The 20,058-nt window shown below is 41.9% G+C and overlaps 2 protein-coding genes across 3 annotated transcripts in view; one reads left to right on the top strand and one right to left on the bottom strand.

Annotated features, from left to right (window-relative positions):
- crhr1 (corticotropin releasing hormone receptor 1) overlaps positions 1-5,620 on the bottom strand; it is a 29,860-nt gene extending 24,240 nt beyond the window's left edge. The window contains exon 1 of one of the 2 annotated variants that reach the window (XM_008416493.3): positions 5,004-5,620. In XM_008416493.3, coding sequence (XP_008414715.1) covers positions 5,004-5,027 — 24 coding nt within the window. In that variant the 5' untranslated portion in view covers positions 5,028-5,620. Of the gene's footprint in view, positions 1-64; positions 250-5,003 lie in introns of those variants that run through there. The other variant, XM_081610314.1, reaches the window with a different exon arrangement.
- A 571-nt stretch (positions 5,621-6,191) lies between these two features.
- On the top strand, positions 6,192-19,994 carry LOC103469029 (aquaporin-1-like). The gene is made up of 7 exons (XM_008416499.3): positions 6,192-6,393; positions 8,454-8,546; positions 17,477-17,644; positions 18,130-18,598; positions 18,666-18,824; positions 18,897-18,977; positions 19,344-19,994. The coding sequence occupies exons 4-7, from the start codon at positions 18,164-18,166 to the stop codon at positions 19,506-19,508; spliced, it is 840 nt and encodes a 279-aa protein (XP_008414721.1). The 5' UTR covers positions 6,192-6,393; positions 8,454-8,546; positions 17,477-17,644; positions 18,130-18,163; the 3' UTR covers positions 19,509-19,994.
- Positions 19,995-20,058: the final 64 nt, after the last annotated feature.

Below are 20,058 nucleotides of genomic sequence, written 5' to 3'. Positions count from 1 at the left end.
AAACAAGAAAAATCTCCTTAATTTAAGATATTTAATCTTACTAAGATTTCAGTTTTTGCAGTGTAAAAATAAAGACAGACATTTTCTTTCCTCCATGACAGGCTAAAGCAGGGGTGGGCAGCTCCAGGCCTGGAGGGCCGGTCTCCTGCAACTTTTAGATGTGTCTCAACTTCAACACACCTGAGTCAAATAATGAGGTCGTTAGCAGGATTCTGGAGAACCTGCCTGCACTTAGAGGTAATTCAAGGTGTTGGACCAGGGAGACGTCTAGCTGCAGGACACCGGCCCTCCAGGACCAGGATTGCCCACCTCTGGGCTAAACAAAGCAAACTTTAGTGTTATTTTTTCTTTTTTTTTTTTGCTGTAATTTTACAAGAGTTATTTCTCTCTGCTTCTATCCATAGAAATAAGTTTTATTTTGAAAATCTAGGCTTCCATCTCCTTTTATTTCTAAAAGATGGATCTGCAGGCTGCAGCTCCCAGCTGCTCCCATCGCTTCATCCCAACACCAGGAAGCTGTTTCCATCACCTTCCAGTCGGCGCCACTTCCTGCCGTCAACAGGAAACCAAAGAAAGGCGGCTTCCTCCTGGCAAACAGAAACCAAGCTGAGCAGAAAGACGACAAACCCAGACCTGGGGGTTCTGCTGCAGAGGACTGAGTGGGTCCTGAACACATGAATGCGACATCTATTAGTGCATCCATGAATGCAGACGTCACTGCAGCTCTGCTGGTAAAAAGCTGAAGGTTTAACCAGCCATAACATTTAAACACTCCCACAGCGGCTCAGCGTGCGTCAGAGACAATTAAACACCAAGACGCCACCGATCTTTATTTAACCCGGCAAGACGACTGAGAACTTATAATTCATCTGGGGTGAGCAGTGAATGCTCCGATCCGCCCAAAAACCTACATCTCGATTAGATTAAAGTGAAGTCTGGAGACCGCTCCAAAAGCAGGAAGTTAACTATACCTCAGGGAATTCTGGGTAAATATAACCAAAACAAACACGCTAGTCCCTCACTGGCAGGAGAAATAGCAAAAAAAATGTCCCCCAACTGCTAAAATATGACGCTACTCTACTATGGGGGAATTATTGTTTGCTAGTGATGGGTCAGGCAACACCGATGTGTCGGCGCATGCGTCAAGCCCATAGACCAAAACCTGTGTCGGTACGCGTATTGGTTTCAGCAAGTCACGTGACCGATACAGGAACCGTTTCGAAATGACATTAACGCGCCAAACTGTGTTTATAAGGAAGCGAATTTGTCAAAAGCATTTGCCAAACGAATTCTTGATCTTTTACAGCATCAACTATGGAGCAGCTTCAAAGGAAAGGTTTCCAGTGTGGGACCATTTTGATCTTATAGTGGAAAATAAATGTTTTCATTGTTGTTTCATCCGGTTCTTGTCAGTTTCTACTTAATCTATCTGAACCCAAATTCAGCTGAAACTGACTTTTAATTTACTTTCATATCATGTTCTGCAGGTTAAGTGTCGCATATATGTTTGACTAAACTGTCTTATTTAAATAAATCCACCTTTTCAATGCTGAGGCATTATGAGGCCAGGCATGAGAATGAAGTCCCAGATTCACCTAGATAAACTCAGATATGCAGCCATTCTACAAATTGTTGCTTTTTATAAATTATTTCATATACAGTGATCCCTCGCTGTAACGCTGTTCACTTTTCACGGTGTCGCTGCTTCGCAGATTTTTGTGTGCAGTTTTTTTCCCACAGTGTTCTGCGTCCTGATTGACCATATGATTGTTAAAAACAGTCTCCGTGCTTCTTCTCTACCTGAGTGCCAATAAAGTTACAGTATTTAATACAGATTGGCCACTCAGGAGATGGAAACTGAAACTTTGAATGCCTGCTGGAAAAAAACTGTGGCCAGAGGCAGCAGAACCCGACCGGAGGCTCGTTTGATGAGATCCGTCGCTCTGCCGTAGATACAGCTGTGAATCTGGCGGGGCAGCTTGGAGGAGACGCTGTAAATGACATGACTGCAGATCACAATAAGGCCCGATTGATGCACATCAGCTGATCTGAAAACAGGTTTTGTTATTTGGTTTCAATGTAGAGAATTTATTTATGCTGTGTAATAACTGTAAAAAATAAAGGTAACTACTTCACGGATTTCGCTTATCACGGGTTATTTTCGGAACGCAACCCCTAAGAAAAACAAGGGTTTGCTGTAAATGTAGAGTTTACTTCATTTTTTTCTACAGCAGGATAAGTTTTGTCAAAAAACAGGCTAAATTTCTAAATGTTGTAAAAACTTTTTTTAAATAAAAATTTGTAGAGAAAAAAACGTCCATGCATCCTCATTCCTAACACATTCACTTAAATTTTCACTTTATGGTTCATGTTCTTCACATTATTTATTGACTGTATATCAAATATATTTTAAATTAACTGAAGATATGACATAATACAACATATAATATTCAATAAAATACAAAGACTTAAATCTTAATGTATAGGTCATCAAATCACTACGATGCCTGTAGGAATTTTTAATGTCCAGCAGGTGTCAGTATTGAGTGACACAGTATCGGCACAGAATCGACACAGTGTTGCTATGAGTCGAAACGATACATGACGCCTCATCTACCCATCACTATTGTTTACTTTTTGTGAAGAAGGAAGTTGTGCTCAGTGTCTTCTTCAGAGGTCAAAGTGTCATTTCCTTCAGTCCTTCTTGAAGTAGCGCCCCTAGAGGCGAAGAGGGGAATAAATGCAGTAATTAAGCAAATCACACCAGCTGAAAATTTATCAAATGTTGCAATTTTGGTGCCCAATCAAACAGAGTCTACTGGACAATCAGGTGTGAAAAACATCCTTAAATAAATCCTAAAAAAGAAAAAGCAGTGTCAACGTAGGTCTATGTCTCAGGTCTATGTTTTTGGGGCCACCAAAAACATAATTTCTGTCTTTTTCTCTTTAATTTTTTAAAAACTTGAGCACTTTTCAGGGTTTAATGTCATCAAAGAACAGAGGGCTATAAATCTGACAGTCATCTCCGTTGAAATGGACACAATGAGATGTTTTAATGGGAGTCAGAAAAAGAGGAAGAGGCCTAGAACTGAGCCCTGTGGGCCACCACGCAACAGCAGGACCCAAAAAGTTCATTTCACCAAACAGAACCTGAACTTCCGGGTTTCAGAATTTATTAATACATCCAAACATCTGCTTGAAATTTTTATCTTAACTATGAGAAGCAAACCGAACCGCTTCAGAACCGAACCGAACTCACACAGACTCCTGAAAGTAACATCTAATCTGAGCCTGATTGGCTGCGGCGGATCAGGTGGTCAGTATTCAGTCTGTGATTGGAGGAGGACGAACAGTTTTAGTTTCCACAGACGAATCGAAGAAGTTGGAAAATGTGAGCTGCTGAACACGAAGCAAACCTTCATCGCTCCTCCTCATCGTCATCTCAGTGAGAGGAGGACGAGGATGGAGGGATGAAGGAGGCAGGAAGTGATGGATGAGAGCGCCTGTCGTCTCCTCAGCTGCTGCCAATCACCTGACCTCGTTAGTGCCGACACACACCTCGTGTTGCAGAGGCTGAGTTAGTGTGCATACAGCAGGAGGTGTGTGTGCGTGTATCTGTGTGTGTGTTTTCTAAAAATAGGCCCGGTTCCCCGAGGAAATGGATCCGCCTCCGTCTCAGAGTTTCTGAAAGTTTTACAGATCCAGTAGCAGGTAGCAGCGTTCAGGATTATGAATCATATTTCATTTCAAAGTTTTCCAGAGTTCTTCATTCTTTAGATGAAAATAAAAACAAAAAGGGAAAAAGTTTAAATGGAACCTGCAGAAAAATGAAGCACTGAGGAAGGAAGGAAGGAAGGAAGAAAGAAAGAAAGAAAGAAAGAAAGAAAGAAAGAAAGAAAGAAAGAAAGAAAGAAAGAAAGAAAGAAAGAAAGAAAGAAAGTAGGTAGGGTGGAAGGAAGGAAGGAAGGAAGGAAGGAAGGAAGGAAGGAAGGAAGGAAGGAAGGAAGGAAGGAAGGAAGGAAGGAAGGAAGGAAGGAAGGAAGGAAGGAAGGAAGACATTTCTTTAAAATCTGTAAAAACATCCATATTTTTGTAGATTTTTATTTTCTTTTTGAAACGTGAATCAAACTGAATCTGTTTGGAGCTGCTGCTCAATGTGACTCCCTGTAGACGGACCCAGAACCAGACCATCTGCTGCACACACACACACACACACACACACACACACACACACACACACACACACACACACACACACACACACACACACACACACGCACACGCACAGAAGAACAAATCCAGACTTCTTTTAACAGACAGGAATCTGAAAAGTGTGGCAGGCCCAATAAATGTTTGTAACGCAATCAGAACTTTTTCCCTTAATGAAAATCACAGCATGTGGACGAAGCACCTGGTGGTGGCAGCATCATGCTGAGGGCAGCAGCAGAGATATTCTGGGATGGTTTAGATCAAAGCTGAGTCATGTGTTATAACGGTCTAGTCAAAGCCCAGATAAGAACCAGCTGATCGTTTGGATCTGGTTTCTAAAGTTATTCTGTTTTATCGGTTCACTGTTGATGTTCTGCAGAACCAGAACCGCTCCGGGTTGGGTCGGTCCGGGTTCCTGAAACAGAACTCTGTCCTGTTGATGCTCCATCAACCTGAACCGGGTTGAACCAGAACCAGAGCCAAACTGGGCCCAGAAAGAACTCCAAACACCAGAACCTGAAAGGAACGGATGCGTTCAGCAGAAAAGAACGACACGGATCCAGCTGAACTACCTGCTGATGATGGGTACTGGTTCTGTTCGGATTGGGTTCAGTTTATCCAGTAAACATGAAAGCAGCTGATTTTTATCTGCAACACGAGCGCGTGCGTCTCTGCAGTGACTAGAACCGGATTCAGATTCTTCAGAACCGGGTTCTGGACCTCACAAGGTCAGACCACACAGCAACAGCAGTACGCACGCACGCGCGCTCACCGGCTGCGCGCTCCCGTCATACCTGACTCAGGACTTTCCGCTCCATCTCTTCATTCACGCGCACGGCCGGGGGCGCGCGCAACGGCACGCCGTGGTCCTGCGTTCACAGCCCTGTACGGTGCGCTCTGGTCCGGTTCGGTTCCCCACACATGTCGGTCGGAACCGGGACAGAACGAGATCCAAGATGCGCAAAAGAGCGAGAAAAAAAGAAGAGGAGGAGGAAAAAGATCCGAACCGAACCGGGAAGGGTTCGACCGTACCGAGCTGGAAGAGAGACAGAGGAGAGTCCAGTTCGGGTCTGTTCCGGTCGGGATCCTTGTAGGTTCTGGTCCGGGTCCGATATGACTCCTGGATGCGCGCGGGTTCAACCTGGATCTGAAGAGGAGCAGCGCCCGCTGCGCGAGAGGAGAGAGGCAGCCAATCAGAGGACAGAACGGGGGGGAGGGGGAGGGCACTGACCGGCCCAGCTCCTCAGCCCCTCCCCACACACACACCTAGACACACACACACACACACTACAGGCCGCTTAACACTGATCAATACACACTCTGATCGCATTGATCACGTGACTTTAAATGAACGTCATCAGCAGCTTTGACCGCTCTCACCTGTCCACCTGTTTTCTACGGAAAGCCTTACGTGTCAGAATTATTACTGCAACTAACGATTATTTTAGTTACTAGTTAATTGATTAATGACTTTGATGATTAATCGGATAAGAGATTTTTTTTTATTTAACTTCTTAAGCTTTTTAAAAGATGCAAATAAATAATTCAATACATTTTTTTCAATAAGTAAATAAAGATTTTACTGGTAAAAATTCAATAGCAGTACTTTAGTGAACACTTGATCATTTGTGCCAAAGGAAATGAAAAAAATATTTCTAACGTGAAAATCTGATGATTATTTAATAATCAATTAATTATTGGATGAAAACGGAAGTTAATAGTTTTTATTTACATATTTACAGAAAATTTTTCTTTAACTTGAATTTAAAATGTATATATTTTGAATATTTCTGTCTTAGCTCCTGCTCTGTGTGTTGTTCTTTCTGCAATGATGATTTTTCTGAGTCTTTTTACTCCAGCTAACGATTAATCAATTAGTAAATTAGTTAATTATTTAAATAATCGATTAATCGTTTCAGTCTGAGTCAGAATTCCAGTTTCCAACACCGTCTGAACCAGTTCAGAACCAGTTCAGAACCAGTTCAGTTCATGCCAGCAGGACTGTGGTTCCCCCGGTTAGCAGTGATCTGCTCAGAGAACCATACATCCCAGTTGGACGGCGCCTCTCTGGGGATTCCACCAGAAACAGAATCTCATCTCTGATCATTTGTTTCAGCTTCAGGAAAATGGGTCAGGCCGAGGAGAACCGGGCATGAATCACGTCTGACCCAGTTCCTGCTCCAGGTGTGTGTTCCTGCTGCTCGTTGTGACTTTTGTTAGGAACCATCTGTAAGGTGAACTCTGGGCCATCTGGGCCGGGCTGACTCCTGGGGGGTCCACCTGCCTGACCCCGGCCTGAACTTTTAACCTGATCACACACACATTCAGAACCGGGTCAGGGTGTCCCAGTTGTGTAATGATCACATTGATTGTTGCAGCTGCTGCAGGGAACACACACACTTAAAAAAACAGAGTGTGTTGAGTTTTTCTGAATAGCCTGCAGCGATGTTTGTTTTGGATTAGAACAACCTTTTAATTTCTATTTTTAGGTTTAGGAACTAAAATAAATACAAAAAATTTAAATTAAACTTTCTTTTTGGAAAATTAATTTAAATCAAAAATACTTTATTTATCCCCCCAAAAATTAAAAGTTGTCATAACTCATATCATCCAAATATTTTCAAAAAGTCGTAATGGATTATGATGCTATGCGGAGGAAGGATCTCCAGTAGCAGTCAGTCTTCCAACAAATCTAAAACAGGCTCTGACTGAGGACAGTTACTGTAAGTCTAATGTTCATCATGACATGCTGAGAATCTGAGCAGCAGAGACGACATTCCAGTAAAATGTACCAGGTTACACAATCAGTGAAGTTAATCACAGTGGGTAGGCTATCCAGAAAATGTATTCAAGCAAAAGTAAAAAGTACAGCGTAGTAAAAATACATTTTCTTCCAAATGCATACTGAGGTAAATATAGTTACTACGCTACTACGCCAATAATTAGTAACGGGTCCGAACCTGGCGGTTCGCTGAGCTGCAGATATGAGCGTTGTAATGTCTGCTGCCCTCTGCTGGACAGAACTTAAATTGCAGTAAAATTTCTCTGATCCATTCCTCCGTTGTACCTGATCCGGGGGCGCCAGGTCCGGAGCGTCTATCCTGCAGCTGTAAAAAGAGTTCAGGTGTATTGGAGCAGGGATGCGTCTGAAGGGGGCAGGTAGAGGGTCTATTTATGATCAATCCGCCCACCGCCAGTGACTGCTTTTCACAATGATTGCTCAAAAAAATAAAGGGAACACTTAAAACAACGCAATATAACTCCAAGTAAATCAAACTTCTGTGAAATCAAACTGTCCACTTAGGAAGCAGCACTGATTGACCCGACGAGGGTCCCCGTTGTCAATCAGTGTTGCTTCCTAAGTGGACAGTTTGATTTCACAGAAGTTTGATTTACTTGGAGTTATATTGTGTTGTTTAAGTGTTCCCTTTATTTTTTTGAGCAGTGTACTTTGGGTTTTGTAGGAAACACAGAAAACTAAAGTTTTAGGAAACAAGACAATGAATATTAACACATTAAAATACTTCTGTTAGTTTATAAACCACTGAACATGTTGCCACCTGAATACATTAAAGATCTGCTGCTGTTCTGCATCCAGAACCAGAACCAAACATGGAAAAGCAGAATTCAGCTTCTATGGACCACAAACCAGAAAACTGCAAAACAGCCGAAACACTGAGTTCCTTTAAATCTAAACAAAAAAACTACCTGTTTAGAGTTTCTTTTGGTTAGTAACAAGTAAAACTTTGATTATTTAATCTATATTTGGTTGATAAATTTGATGATGGCATTTGACAAATGTAGTTTTTGTTTCATAATTGTTTTAAGGTGTAAAGCACTTTGAAATGCCTTATTGTACAAATAAACTTCACTTTGACTAAACATTAGCTGAAGAAAATACGATTTCACTTTAAAATACACTATAATGTGTCATAAAATAACACAATGTAGGTTTAAAAAATTAATACTTAAGGTAAAAGTGCACACATCATAAAACAATAATAATAGATTTTATTTATAATGCCCTTTATATCTTTAAATCTCAAAGGGCAAAAACAAAACAAGCAATAATGGATACAAATAATTAAATGAATTAATAAAAGAGATTAAAACCAATGTCTACAAAAATGAACCAAAAACAACACGGAGGGTGTCAAATATTTAACGTAATTTTAACTCAGAATGTGTGAGAATTACAGAGAAAGTATCAGATTTAACTCTGAGTTGGTTTTCCTGTGTTACAGTTGGAGGTCGGAGGAGGATTAACTCGGATAAATGCAGGAGACGCTTCGCTCCGGGATCGGGCCGCGCTCCTTCAGGATTCTGTTTCTGCCCAGGTGAGCCGACCTGCAGCTCCTCAGGACTCATCAGATGTCTCTAATGGAGGGACGAGGCGATCTGCCGACACCTGCGCTGCTGAATGTCAGCCAGCCGCACGGCTGGGTGCCTCACACACCTCTCAGGTGTCTGAGCTGCTTAGAGCTCCTCTGTGTGTGTGAAACAAGCCTCTGCTCTGTTCTGAGTCGGGTTTTCCCGCTCAAACATCCTGCAGCTCATCGGCTCGTCTCCAGTCACGAGGACACAGAAAAAGGTCTTCATTCAAGAATCGGGGACAAACCGCAGACCTGGTCCTCCGTCCTGTCTGCTGACATCCTGTCCACTTTTAGACTTTCCTTAAAGTTAGGCAGGCTGAGGTTATCCGGAGCGGTCTCTGATAGGTATTTTCCTAGAACCTACATAAAAGAACCACAGACAACGTATATGAATTTATGACTAAACTTCTGCAAGCAAAAGGAGAAGACTCTGTCAACTGCTTCTCAGAGCTGTTCACAGAGCGTTCTGCTTCTCTTTGGATACAGCTTGTCTTTTATTCTCAAACTTCAAAGAGGGAGGATAGGCAAGATAGACAGCAGAGGAAAAACAGCAAAGGTCGTAAAACATTTTACCTAAACAAAGCAAAGGTCGTAAAACAATTTAACATCTGGCCCCTGATCTGAGCCCGGTTCAAATCTCGGTCAAACTGTTTCACATGAAGATAACAGGCAGCTGTGACTTCCAGGTCAGTTCACACATACAGTTTAAACAAGAGAACACTTTAACCTGAATATGAACTAAAGTAACAACAAAATGATAATACCAAAAAATCTCTATCATTCCCCCCTTTTTATCATTTTACCATGTGTGTAAACCTTATTCAAAAGCCAAGCATAGAAAAGAAAAGAAATAAAATAGAACCAAGAAATGCAAAATATATACATTTTTTGTCCTAGTCTAAACATAAAAATTACACAATGATCATAATGAATAAATGAAATAAACAAAAACAAAAGAAAGAAACAGCAAAAAATCAAACGCAGTTTTCTCATCACCAACACCACTTGTTTTCACATTTTTGGTGTAGGAATCATTCAGCAAATGAATTAATCCGTTCAGTGATTACAGAACATCATCATTGTTCAGAAAATCGTCAGAATCTCAAAACAAGTCATCTTCATTCGTCTCATAGGATGCCTTTGCTAGCTGATAACTGACAACAGTTGTGTTACTTGTCTTAAACATCATACTTCGTAGGTATGGAATAATGCAACCCTTAAAAGGACAGAACAGAACCGAAACAAACAGAATAGGTGTCATGAGCTTTAACAGTAAAGTCCACCATGGACCAGACATGAGCCATGAAAACAAATCAAAAAAAAGGATGAGCCGCGTGTTCCACTCTCCACATATATTTTTTTTTTTTCCAAGATCCTCCAGCTCATATAGAGCATCAGAAATGGTTCCTCCAGTTTCTGTTTCATCAGGAACGAAAGTGCAACACGTTGGGCCAATAATTTTGCAAACCCCTCCCTGAGGGGCAGTGAGGAAATCCAGAACAACACGATTTTGCATAACCATGTTTCTCAGTTCAGTCAGCTCCTTCGCGGTGCCATTGGCCAGCTGGTATGTGATGTTGATTAGTCGCAGTAATCCGTATCTGTTGATTTCAACGTGGTCCCAAACCTCTCCTACTCCGACCCATGGAAATATGCCTTGCATAAACTTTTCTCCACCGTTCCAGATCTTGAATTCCCAAGGAACTCCAGTGTCTGTAGTGAGGCCTCCCCAGCGTTTGACCTCAGGCATAACTTCACGCTTGGAGCGGGCAGCCAGAATGTGTCGTCCTTTCCTGATGAATAAAATCGGGTACAGGAAGTACCAGTCTGCCATCACCCGTGAACCATAGTCTCCTGGCACTATGGTACTGCACAGCGTTGTCTCCTGTCGTCCAATGTCCGATCTGTGATGTTGAAACTCCTCTCCTGAAGCATGTTGTCACAGTCTGGGTTGTCCTTCCAGACTTTGCAGTGTGGAGTCATCCTTTGACCCCTGCAGGCTGTGCAGTCGATGAAATCCTGTGTTGGTTCGCAGTAGGTGTAAACTCTGTTACACAAGTTCCAGGGCAACGTCCCTAGAATAACATGTCCATTATTGTAGACACAGTTCCCCAGAGATCCTGGTTTAGCTCCTGCTAATGAAATGGTCTCTGGTATTTTCCATGCGGTTAGTGGAAATGGAAATACGTCAGCATTAAAGGAACAGTTCATAGATCCAAAAAGTTCCTTCACGGCATCTCCTATCTGAAGTAGAACAGAATAGTCATTTTTTCACCGTTTGCATCCCTTTGGCATGGGGACGCTGAGTCGTGGTTGTGTGCTCAGGCCATAGAGACACATCTATTGGTCATCTGTGATGTGTCCTACACGCAGACCTGAGTTGTGTGTGGCGATTGGCAGCTGCGCACACACATAGCAGTTCACAGCATGTCCCTCATACGCGGTTCTATTCATTAGTTTCCACCACAGGTTGATGCTGCAGTCACAGCGCAGTAGAAGATCCATCTGGCATATGGAGTCCCCATTGCTGCTCGGCGCACAGAGATGTCAGAACCCCCAAACTAAAGACGGGGGAATCTTAAGCGTTTCTTCACCGGGTTTGAGACGAGCTACCCTAAAAAATAGCCCCCCTTTGAAGTCCGGTCTTCCTCCCTCCGCCTACCTAGGGGTTCAAACACTCTCTGCAGCTTGCAGTGACTTAGATGTATCCAGCTGGGTCTTTACGACTGTTGGTGTGGTCATCAGCACCTGGAAGGGTTCTTTTATGACCTTTATGTAGACCCAGTTTCCTGGCTGGATGGGGGTGGTTTTATTTATTTCCTGTAGAGGAGAACAGTCAGACGGCAGTAAATTTGCATTTAACACCTCTTTCTGTTTCAGGATCCTGATCATATAATCTACCAATGTTTGTTCTTCATCAGCTTTCTGTAAGTCTGGAGCAAACAGAGGCAATATGTAAGCTCTCCCATAAATTATTTCAAAAGCAGGCTTTGCTGGAACTACTTCAACTCTTTTAGAAAAAGCATCAATCATCACCAAACAATATTTATGTGGTCCACTTTGTGTGAGTTCAATAAAGTCCATATGCATTGTTTGAAATGGATGAGGGTTTTGGGAAACTTCCTCTTCTTGGTCTAATGTTTCCTTGAGGATTGTTTCTGACACAAACTGGACATGCAGTACAAAAATTTTTTAAGTAAGAATTTAATCCATATGTGGTAAAATGCTGTTGTAGCATAGAGACCATCCCCCTGTTGACACATGACAATGTCCATGTGTCAAAATTGCTGCCGCTCTAAATAGAGATTTTGGAAGGACCGACTTCTATTTACTGAAAAATGTTATCATCATTCAGTGTCGCCCCTTTAGTTATCCACATTTGTTTTTCTGCGTTTGGAGCATTATCTTGCATGTCTTTTAACACAGCTTTGTCTATTACTTGAGGATCTTCTATCTGTATTGAGAAATTGTCTCCCCCATGCTTCCCAGCTGCAGCTTCCTTTGCTACTTTATCAGCTAATCTATTGCCACTTGAAACCTCATCCTGTCCCGTGGTGTGCACTGCACACTTACAAACTGCTAGTTCAGCTGGTAAATATATGGCCTGCAAAAGATTCTTAAGCAAGGATGCATGGGTGACTGGTTTCCCTGTAGATGTTATCAAATTCATCAAAGCATAACTCTTTCTAAATAAAAATGACCATCCTGAAATTAAACCAAAACCTCAAATCCTCTAATTTTCCATTTCTTTTTGAATTTATTGACTATCAATCAAATCTGGATTAAAATGTTCTAGACTGAAGTCTAGAAAATGTTGCTTTTAATCACAATCATCAGTTTTTAGTAGCCGTTTACAAGGTTGCTTAAAGTCTCAGACTTTCCCTTAACCTCGCATTTCAGACAAGTTTACAATGTAAGTTTTTATATAAAAAATTAAATGGTCAATAATTTTATCCGTTACTCAATTTAGCAGAAAAATTTCTCTCGTCTCAAAATAATTGTCATTCATCCCAATATAAAACACACAAACACAATCCCAATCAATTTATAGATTCTTTATATAATTAAACTCTAAGTTAAATGTTTCAGTTAAATGCAAAGAAATACTCCATAGTATTTCAACACCGCAATATCAATTAAGTTCAACACTTAGATATGTTTAATTTAGTTCCAAACTTGTATATTTATTTCAAAGAAAATAAAACATTTGCAAATCATTATTAGTTTTGAATCTAATCATTTTAGTTGGTGTAATTTAGCCGTATCACACTCAGTTTTTTTTTCTTTTCTTAACTTTTAACCATTACAGTTTTTTCCTTCACAGTTTCCCAATCTATGGCTCGTGGGCCCTAAGAGGATCACTGGTCCTTCTGTTAAGGACTGAGTTAATGGGTACAAAATGGACGATTTTGTTTAACATTGTACCTAAAAACCTTCAATATGTCCTTTTCTAGCTAGATAATTCCTTCCTGCTAGTAAGTAAGCAAACAAGTCCTCATTACAGTAGCAGTGTGTGTATCACAGCAGTGTGTGTGTATAACTTATCTGCATTTCTCCTTTCTGTCTTGCTTCTCGCTTCCCCCTCCTGCTGCTAGCGTCACTGCAGCTGGTCCTCCCTCTGTCTCTTCTCCAGCTCCCTGTCAGTCCAACTGGCTCTGGTGTTGGATTATTTATAAGTTGTCCAGACCGTCCCTTTGTCCACCAATGAAACAAGCGGCAAACAGTTCAGTTTGCTTTCTTTTCCAAACGTCTAGCAGGACTCCATACAGTAGTTTTGCTGCATGGCAGTTCCCAGATGTCAAGGAATTAGGACCAGTGGACACTTTATTGCCTTCAGTGTCCAGTTGGTAGAAATCGTCCTGTCCTTTTTCGCTTCTTTATCAACTAGCTGGTGATAAAGGAGGGAGTCATCTGATTGGCAGGACAGATCTGAGCTGAGGTCAGAGGTCAGACGCAGCGCAGCGAGGCTCAGACAGAGGAAAAGGAAAGAAGCAAATAAGAGTCAATATAACTTTCTTTTCTTTTCATCGTATAGCTTTTAGCCACTTATTATCCAACTTTTTAAGAAGTCATAAACCATTTCCTTATTCAAACACATATAAACATGAAACATGTTAAAAGCTGTAGTCTCTTTCATCATGTTCACCATTAACTTGTAAAATGTAGAATGTACGTTTAAGTTAACTTCATCTAAGACACGTCTCACCAGAGAACAATGGATTTCTCTAAATTTGTTGATCTCAGTGCTGCAGACTGTGAAGTCAGCGGGCAGCCCTCCTCTCAAGGCCTAAGAGAGTTTACGAGGCTGGTTAATGTCCAGGTCGGTACCTTACTCTGACCGCTGACCCCTCCAGATAGACAGCTAAGAATCATTTCACCAATTTGGTGTTATAATATTACACAATACATTAAACATTGTTCTCTGAGGACAATTTTATTATTTAGTTTTATTTTTCCTGCTTCTCCTCCTTCAGGAAAGAAAAATTATTTTGCATACACTGATTTCTTGCAGGAATTCAATTTCTTTTATGGTTTTACTTAACGTCTTAAACTGCATGCACATGTCTCTAGCATTTCATCAATTTGGACTGGGGGTTTGTGTTTTTGGGGTGTGGTAGAGTCTGATTATGCTGAGGATTTCTCCTATTTGTGGTCTCCTCACTCCACCACCCCTCTTGTCGCCCCGTGCAACATTCTTTGAAGGGCAGTTTCTTGCCCAGTGACCAATATTGCCACAAATCCAGCAGCCTTTTGAATACCGTGGATTTTGTGGGGTGTTATTTTGGGGTCGTCGCCTATCGTGACCTCCTCTGCCTCTGTCTCTTCCACGGCCTTTTGTCCGGTCGTTGGAAAAGGCAGAGGTATATAAACCTCCAAATTTCTCCAGGTGAAAAACATCTGATCCTTTCACAGCTTTCCTGACCTCTTCTAAGGTACAGGGTCTAAAGATATATAAGTTTTGTGTCCCTTCCTCTAGGGAGGGATACAGTCGTGTTGTTGGAACAGCAGCGGCTGATACTGGAGCAGACGGAGCTGCTGAAGCAGCAAGGGGAGAGGTGGCTGCAGGAGCTTGCTCTCCTTGCACCGCTACAGCATTCCGTGTGCTTGGAATTACTTTATTTTCTTCCTATTTTTCTTTCTACACTACTCTCCAAAATTCCCACAATTATTTGCCATTGATCAATTTTTAGCTTTCCATCTATTTTGTATTTCTTTCTCCATTTTTTCATGTGTACAGTGCTACCAGGAAACCTGGACAGCATGTACTTTTCATCTCCATCGGCGCCCTTACCGAGTGATGAATTACAAGAATGTTTATTTCCCATATTTAAAACACTTGCAATTTCAGCTTAAAAATATTATTTATTTGAATTTATTTAAATTTGGTCCAGGTTCGTTGACTCCTAGGGAGTCCTATGAACTGGAGCTCTTTTCAGTGGGCCAGCAATTAAAATACCTTGTTGTGGTATTCCCCGCTTCGACTCTTTCGAGTGGGAGAATCTTGCCTATTGCATCCACAAGAGGTTTGCTGCTTAAATCCACTGTTTTATATGAGGTAAAATACAGAGCGGTATTTAAACCTCCAATCACTCTCACACACACAAAGCAGCAGTAGCAAACCAGCAATATAAGCACAGTAATGACTCTATGATTTAGCGCAACATTATCTGTTTTTGCCTTGTCAGATAACTCAGCACCAGTGATATTTTACCCATCAAAAAATCAAAACCACACAGCAATGACAAGCTTCCTATCCGCCTGAGGACTTGCCCTTATGGGGTCTCCTCGAACAGAGTTTTAGCAGAGCGACATCATACAAGGATTCTCAAACCACAGAGTTTTAGCAGAGCGACATCATACAAGGATTCTCAAACCACAGAGTTTTAGCAGAGCGACATCATACAAGGATTCTCAAACCACAGAGTTTTAGCAGAGCGACATCATACAAGGATTCTCAAACCACAGAGTTTTAGCAGAGCGACATCATACAAGGGAACTCAAACCACTAAAATAGCCATTTTAAAATTCACCTACGTTTCTGTAGTTTTCGGGTTGTCCAGTCGGATCTCGTCATTCCGCCGTTGGCAGACAAAGTCGGACCTACGTCGCTGGCCCAGCGAAGAATTCTACTTCCTGGGTCTTTCTTTCCAGGTCCAATTGACTCTGGCCATGCATGGATTCAGCGCGCCTTCCTCTGCCTGACAGCGGTCGGTATGAGAGATCCCGGGTTTCGGCACCAAAATGATAGGTATTTTCCTAGAACCTACATAAAAGAACCACAGACAACGTATATGAATTTATGACTAAACTTCTGCAAGCAAAAGGAGAAGACTCTGTCAACTGCTTCTCAGAGCTGTTCACAGAGCGTTCTGCTTCTCTTTGGATACAGCTTGTCTTTTATTCTCAAACTTCAAAGAGGGAGGATAGGCAAGATAGACAGCAGAGGAAAAACAGCAAAGGTCGTAAAACATTTTACCTAAACAAAGCAAAGGTCGTAAAACAATTTAACATCTGGCCCCTGATCTGAGCCCGGTTCAAATCTCGGTCAAACTGTTTCACATGAAGATAACAGGCAGCTGTGACTTCCAGGTCAGTTCACACATACAGTTTAAACAAGAGAACACTTTAACCTGAATATGAACTAAAGTAACAACAAAATGATAATACCAAAAAATCTCTATCAGTCTCTGTAGTCATGCTGCTACAGACGCAGCTGTGAGGATTTCTTCCTTTCTTCTTTTTAGGAGGCTAATAGAAATGCACTGCAAAAACACAAAATCTTACCAAGTATTTCTGTCTAGTTTAGTGCAAATATCGTAAATAAGACCAAACTAACTCACAAGAAACTTTTCATCAAGATGTAGGAGCTCATTTTGAGTCAACAATTGCTTAATATTGATGAAAAATTACTACTTCCACTGGCAGATTATTTCACTTAAAGCATGAATTTTTACCAGTGAAACAATCTGCCACTAGAACTAATAATCTTTTATCAATGTTAAGAAATTAACTGACTTAAAACGAACTTCAGTCTCTTGTTGAAAAGTTACTTTTAAGTTAGTTTTGTCTTATTCCAAGTGTACTAAGACACAAAAAAAAACTTTATTAAAAAAAACTTTTTAGCAAGACACAGGAACTTGTTTTAAGTCAATAATTTCTTAATATTAATTTTTGTAAAAGTCCTTATAACATTTTCTCATGTTCTAAGTTATTTTTCATCAACATTAAGTAATTATTAACTTAAAACAAGCTCCTATATAATGCTAAAAGTTTGATTATTATTATTTTTTTGCTTAATGTTAAGTCTACTAAGATATTTTCACTTAAAACAAAAGAAAATACTTGGTAAGATTTTGTTTTAGCAGTGCAAGCTGCCCAATCAACTCTGTAAGTGAATCTGATTAAAATTGAACATTTTATTTTTTGTTGTTTTTCAGTTTATTTATTTTATTTTTGTTGCTGCTATTTATTCTATTATCCAGTTATTTATTTTGTATTTAAGTACCTCTTTTTGTTAGTCCGTGATGTTCATTGTATCTGCAGGATTTGGTGAATGAAATAATAATATTTTAAAAAATTTATAAAATAAAATAAAACTGCTCCTCATCATGATGCTGCCTCTACCGTGCTTCCCCTCGGGAGGATTTTGACACCGATGTGCAGTTAACACATGAACATGTTCAGCTTTTTGCGTTACTGGTTCTTTTTTTTTTTTGATAAATCTTTTTAGATGTTTTATTTTGAAACTTTGCAGCTTCCTGTCCCATAGAGGGCTTCTTCTCAGGTTTCTGAGGGTGAAGGTTGGAGTTAGAGTCAGATCCACCTGAGAACAAATGTCCGTTTTAACTACAGCAAAGATGTTTCAACAAATGGATTTTTTTTTCTCCTGACAGGTGAGACGTATCCAGAAACAACAAGTTACCTGTGTGATGACTCCGCCCACACCTGAGCCAACGCCACCCACATTAACTTTATAAAAGACAGAGACTCGCACTCTGGATGTAGGAGATGTCATTAACCAGCAGCAGCACACCTGGGATCCACCTCTCTGACGCCGACAGGTAAGTTCTGAACCATCAGGACTTCAAGGTGTTTGAGATTTTGATAAAATAAGGAGCTCTAAATCTGAAATATTTACCTGGACCGATTATACGGGAATTTTCTCACCTAGTCCGGTAAATTCGGTTCGATTGGGGATCAAAATTGCAACATTTGTTACATTTCAGCAGCTGCTAAAAACCAGTTGCCCTCCTGGCCTGTGGTGGCGCCTCACCAGGAACCACTGAAGGAAACGACACAAAAACCTCTGAAGAAGATACTGAACACAACTTCCTTCTTCATGAAATGACAGTAACGCGTTGTAGTCCACTTCCTGCGTTGATTGGAGCGATCCCCGATCCGCTTAGCGTTCACATGTGCATTTAAACTGCATTAAACCGGATTAAGCAGGTCTGGTGTGAACGCAGCCTTGGAGTTTCTCTGTAGACTCCCAGCCCACCTGGATCTCACCTGTTTTGTTCTTACCTGTTCTTGTTTCTCCCCACAGATGATTGTGATCAGCTAGTCCAGTCGCCACTGTGATGTTTGTTTCTCGTTGTCTCCGTCTCGTCCTGCGGGACGTCCTCTCCCAGTCCTGCCTGCATCACTTCCTGCTGGAGTTTGTAGGCACCGCCCTCTTCCTGTCTGCCAGCCTATCAGCTGTTCTGATAAAGGCTGACCTGGGGTCGACCAGTCTGACCAATCACAGCCGTCCCCCTGAGGGTCCTCCACCCTCTGGGTTCGTGGCGTGTCCCCTGCAGGTTGTGTTGGTCTTTGGTCTATCCGTTGCCATGGCAGCGCTGTCTGTGGGTGGAGCAGTTCACCTGAACCCTGCAGTTTCCATAGCAATGGCTCTGACCCTGAGGCTCCGCCTGTGGAGGGCAGCGCTGTACGTGATTGGCCAGCTGCTGGGGGGCGTGGCCTCTGCTGCGCTGCTGCTGGGGCTGATGGGAGATGTGGCGCCTGCTGTGAACCAGGTGAGTGTTCCTTCATCAGCCAATCAGAGAGCATGATCCCCTCTGACTCGCCCCCGTATGCGTCCAGGTGTCCTCCGGCGTCCGGCTGCACCAGGCCGTCACCGTGGAAACGCTCATCACCCTCCAGCTGGTCCTGGTCGTCATGGTTACCACAGAGCTCCCTCTGCCGGAGGTGGCCACGCCTCTGTTGGTCGGTCTGGCTGTCAGTCTGGGACACCTGGTGGCTGTAAGTCCCGCCCACTTGTCTGCTGGCCCTTTAAGCAGCCAATCAGCCAATCAGCTTCTGTTTCCTCTTCAGGTCGGCGCCACAGGATGTGGGATGAACCCAGCGCGCTCCTTTGGTCCCGCCGCCGTCACACTCGACTTCAGGAACCACTGGGTCAGCGCGCGCACACACACACACACACACACACACACGCACACACACACACACACACACACACACACACACACACACACACACACACACACACACACACACACACACACACACACACACACACACACAGATGCAAGTTATCATGTAATGAGTCAATCTAAAGTTGATCTTATTAATCAACTAACGATTAATTGAGCCGCTATTTTCTTAAAAACCTCAGTTGTAACAAGAACGCCGATAAAGAAGCAACAGCAGGACAGATCTGAGTCCCGGGTTTTGAGTTTCACACATGCAATAATCCATTAATCAACACCAAAAGTGTAATTTTTGCACTAACTCATCTCTGATTGGTCGCTTCCACCGCAGGTGTTCTGGGCGGGGCCTATTCTCGGGGCGTGTGTGGCCGCCCTCCTCAACGACCTGCTGCTGCGACCGCGCTGGCGTTGCCCTGGAGATTGGTGGGCGGAGCTAAAACAGCTGTATGTGCTGACAGACAAACAGCAGCAGGGGGCGCTGACACAGCTGCCGTAACACACCTGAGCAGCGAAGAAGCAACAGATCGTCCTCTTCCTCGTCGCCATCATAGTCCAGCTTTCTAAGGAGCTGGACTAAAAATCATCCCGGTCTTCTCCCTAATCTAATCCAGACTTATTCTGATTTAATGATGCTAAAAGATAAACCTCTTTACCTCAAACATAAGGACATCAATCCAACTCCAGCTGATTCTTAAAGAAGCAGCAACCATGCAGTCCAGAACTTTGTGATTTCTAGTTTTATTTTTATTATAATGTTTTCAGCATTTTATACAAATGTGCATATTTTGCAAAAATACTCATATATTATGCACAAAATATATTATGTGTCAGGTGTGTGTCTGAACTTGATATTAACTCAAATATCCAGAAGCTTGTTGTTACAAATAGCAGGTGCTACATTTAATGAAATATTAGTGGATGTATATGCTTCTATTTGAGCTTGTATGTATAATTTTTAACCTGTGTGGATCAAATCCTTAATAAATTTAAACCTGAGCACCCACTTTTTGTTTAAAATGTTAACAGTTGTTGGTTTTTAAATTATT

The sequence above is a fragment of the Poecilia reticulata genome, chromosome 8 (genome assembly GCF_904066995.2).
Source record: "Poecilia reticulata chromosome 8, P_reticulata-male-v2, whole genome shotgun sequence".
Lineage (NCBI taxonomy): Eukaryota > Metazoa > Chordata > Actinopteri > Cyprinodontiformes > Poeciliidae > Poecilia > Poecilia reticulata.
This window is presented reverse-complemented; position numbering and strand designations above follow the sequence as displayed.